General features: G+C 38.2%; 1 protein-coding gene across 1 annotated transcript in view; it reads left to right on the top strand.

The window, feature by feature from the left end:
- Positions 1 to 3,866, top strand: part of celsr3 (cadherin, EGF LAG seven-pass G-type receptor 3) — a 95,040-nt gene that overhangs the window by 63,070 nt on the left and 28,104 nt on the right. The window contains 4 exon segments of the mRNA XM_032520957.1: positions 73 to 256; positions 1,238 to 1,339; positions 1,491 to 1,585; positions 2,168 to 2,377. Of these exon segments, the coding sequence (XP_032376848.1) occupies positions 73 to 256; positions 1,238 to 1,339; positions 1,491 to 1,585; positions 2,168 to 2,377 (591 nt within the window).

Raw genomic sequence — 3,866 nt, 5'->3', positions numbered from 1 at the left:
GTGTGTGTGTGTGTGTGTGTGTGTGTGTGTGTGTGCGCGTGTGTGCGTGTGTGCATGTGTTTATGTATTCAGGAGTTTCACTATCGTCCACGGGGCTCTGACACCTGCCTGCCATGTGACTGCTACCCGGTGGGTTCCTTCTCGCGGTCATGTGACCCAGAGACAGGCCAGTGCCAGTGCAGGCCCGGCGTGATTGGCCGCCAATGCAACATATGTGACAGCCCTTTCGCTGAGGTCACAAATTCAGGCTGTGAAGGTGAGAAGGCTTGTGTATATCCTTTATTTAAGACATTTGCATTTCAAAATGACTCTGGTTTACCCATCAGGGGGTTATATCATGCATTCATGAATTTGTTCATGTGCTCAGCATCACATCTAAGACACTGCAGATTGAATATAAAACAGTTGAAATTAAGCATCTTACAGGTGCATTGTGCATTCTTATAACAGTAAGTTGCCTAGCAGGAGGTATTGAGATCGCTTGTCAAACACCTTTGTTCTTGACCCTAGGACAGAAACATTTGAAAATTACATTTTCTTCCAACTACTTTATTTTGATGGAAACAATCTTGTAGCTTGCTGCTGGTTTGTTGTCAAAAAGAACCAAAGGATTGACAAAAATGATTCGCTTTTGAACAGTAGTTTGCAAAGCTGGATTTAATATTAAAGCTGTGGTAGGCACTTATTTTTAGCATAATTGGGCACAAATTCCATAATAATCTTTTAGCGTTTTGTAATGTAAGTCTTGTGTTCTTCTTTAAAGACAATGTAAAAAATGTCAAGATGGATTTGAAACCACTATTCAGACTGAGTCAGTTATCTATGGAGATAAACAGAAATGAATTACACAAATGAGGGACTGCTGAGGTTACACCGTATTTAATTATAACAGTTATAGTTTTTATTCTGTCCTTCACAACTGCGTTTGTCCAACTTGTGTCTGAGCCTTTAAATAACAAAGGAACTGTTGATTATATTTATTTTCTATTTATCATCTTCCAGTCAATTCTCGGTATTGGTTTTTGTCTTCTGTGTAGTGTTGCCACTTTCCAGTTTCCATCTTGTAATTCCTTCCTTTAATTTGTAGCTGCTATTTTATTCTCTCGCATTCATTTTCTATACTGCAAGTCAAAAGAAAAACATTTCCACATTATAAGGGACTTATTGTTATGTTCTTAATTGAAAAGTTCATCAAACTGATAATGATGATTTTGAAAAATGTTCTTTTTCTCTGCAGTCATTTATGATGGTTGTCCAAAAACCATCACTCAGGGGATCTGGTGGCCTCGAACCAAGTTCAACCTGCCTGCTGCAGTGCCTTGCCCCAAAGGCTCCGTCGGTCCGTTCACACTCATACACAGTAACATGAGTGCATTCAGACACATAGATATGAAAATACTCACATACTGCCTAATGTTGGTTGTGAACATTAGTTTAATCTATATATGCCATGACCTTGTGAAAAGACCTCCTGTTTCTCCTCCTTGCAGGTGCAGCCATCAGACACTGTGATTTAGAGAGAGGATGGCTGGAGCCAGACCTTTATAACTGTACCTCACCTCCATTTGTGGAGCTCAATGCCGCTGTATGTAGTCTAATATCATTAAACACATGTCTTCATGGGCCCCAAAACCTGTCCTTTGAAAAGTGCAGAATCCTGGCCAAATCTTAGATGTACCAGTCAATTAAAAAAGTGGTTAACACTCCCTGTTGCTGATAAATGCTTTCAGTTTGTCACCTTATCCAGCTCCAAACTGTTTTAGAAACCCTCTGTTGGTAGTTTGTTCTCAACTTGTAAATTCCAAACTCCCATTACAGGAGCCAGATGTTTCTTTTTTTTAGAACAAAGAGATGTATTTGCATTTTGTGGCAGCAATGCACAGAAAGAGGGATAGAGGTGGACAAGGTTGTGGACCCAGGAGACTTGTAGTAGTTGTCCTGTTTAAACAAATATACAAGGTTAGGAAGGACATGATATAATGCAGACATTGTATATGTGTAAGCAACTTTAGAGTAACTAGAGGTACAATGCAATGCCTCTTTGTAGACATGCTGTAGTGCTTCTGTACATATTAGTATTGTCATATTAAATCCCAGCAATTCTTAAATATGTGTAAAAAGGAGGTGATTTAACTTTTTCATGTTTTGTTGGTGTCTGTATGTTTAGCTTGATTCTCTGGAGCGCAATGAGACAGAACTGAACACAATCATGGAGAAGAAACTTGCCCACCAACTGCGTGACGTCACCGAGGCAACCGCCCGACTCTACGGCAACGACTTGCAGATCACCGAACGGCTGCTGTCCCGCCTCCTGACCTTCGAGACCCAACAGAGCGGCTTTGGACTCACCGCTACTCAGGACGCACATTTTAATGAGGTTAAAAAAAACAAAAACACATGATTCAAATATTCTTTTCACTCCTTTTCAGTTTTTCTTAGAAGGGTGAGAGCAGTGAGAAGGGTGTACAGCTAAAACCTTCAGAGTTTTTTGCAGTGGCATACAGTGGAACATATAAAGACATACAATATTTGCCATTAAAAAGGATGTTGCTTTTTGTGAGAAAGAGGTTAGAAATTGTTTGAATTTTTAGTGTTATTAATGTTTTGATGGTTGAAAATGCTCATATTTAGAGAGGTAAATTGCTAATTATGTTCAAAATACTACAGCTATGTTTTGAACAGACTTATTTGGCATTGTTAACCAAGACTACTGTAACCAACAAGCTGATTAACATTTTTGAATAGTAGTTTATGGAGAGAATCTCCAAACATAGATTTTGGGTCTGATATTCTAACATCACAAATGGGTATTATGGTTAGTATGATATTTAACTTATTTTAAGGAGTAAACCACATTTCCACTCTATATTACTTCTACCCGCAACCACAAATCTGCACAGAATGTGCCAGAAGACATTAAATAGCTGCTGTTATTTAAAACAGTAGATTTGATTGATATAGTGTACCTTTTATGGGGTACATACCCAGTGACGAGATCATACAATAAGATGTCTCTTCTCTGAAATGGGAAGTAATGTTGCTATGGCAATGCAGTGACAGTAGCTCATGAAATATTGCAACATGTCATCTCTCCAAATTAACTGACAGAGTCTCATTTTATCTGATAGGACGGCTTGAGTTGCGGATGCAGGAGCTGACACAGGATCATTTTAGCATGTTGCTGTTTTGACATAAAGGCGCTAACAGAGATCTCCATCTCATTTTGATATACATTTTTAGCTTATACATCAAATTTGGCTGTCAAGAAATAAGTTGTCCACACATCACAAGTAAGTGGTTGAAGATATAAAGTAAAACAGCCATATTGCCTCTAAAGCTACCGTTTCAATTCACTGGCTCGTGTGTCAGTAATTTAAAAATTGCATTTCACGATGGACACAGTGATGTGAAATTGACCCATTGGTGATTGTGTGCATATATCTTCATTAATGAAGAGAATTTTAATATCAAGTCTTGGTCAAATATAATAAGTCACAACTTTTCCCCCCTGTCATTCCTACACACATTCCTACACATTGCTACAATACACAGCTGTTAGTAGTTGTAACAGTAGTATTGTACTTTTAAAAATAAGATGTTGAATGGTAATCGTATACTACCCGACATTTGAATTCATTCATCTTTAGCTGATGAGTTAGTTCCAGCTGGTTTATACAGCCCGGAGGGGGAGCGGGGGAGGGAGGATTCATTCATATTCAACAGGGGCCATATTGGGCCGTTAAAAAGCAGTTTTCTTCTCTCATATGATTTTAAAGTTGACCCAGGGAAGCATTTAATAATTAATGATAACAGGGAAAATTTAACACAGACATATATATATATATATATATATATATATATATATA

This window comes from Etheostoma spectabile, chromosome 7 (assembly GCF_008692095.1).
Source record: "Etheostoma spectabile isolate EspeVRDwgs_2016 chromosome 7, UIUC_Espe_1.0, whole genome shotgun sequence".
NCBI classification, from domain to species: domain Eukaryota; kingdom Metazoa; phylum Chordata; class Actinopteri; order Perciformes; family Percidae; genus Etheostoma; species Etheostoma spectabile.
Note: the sequence above shows the minus strand (reverse complement) of the source record. Positions and strands in the feature narration are given on the sequence as shown.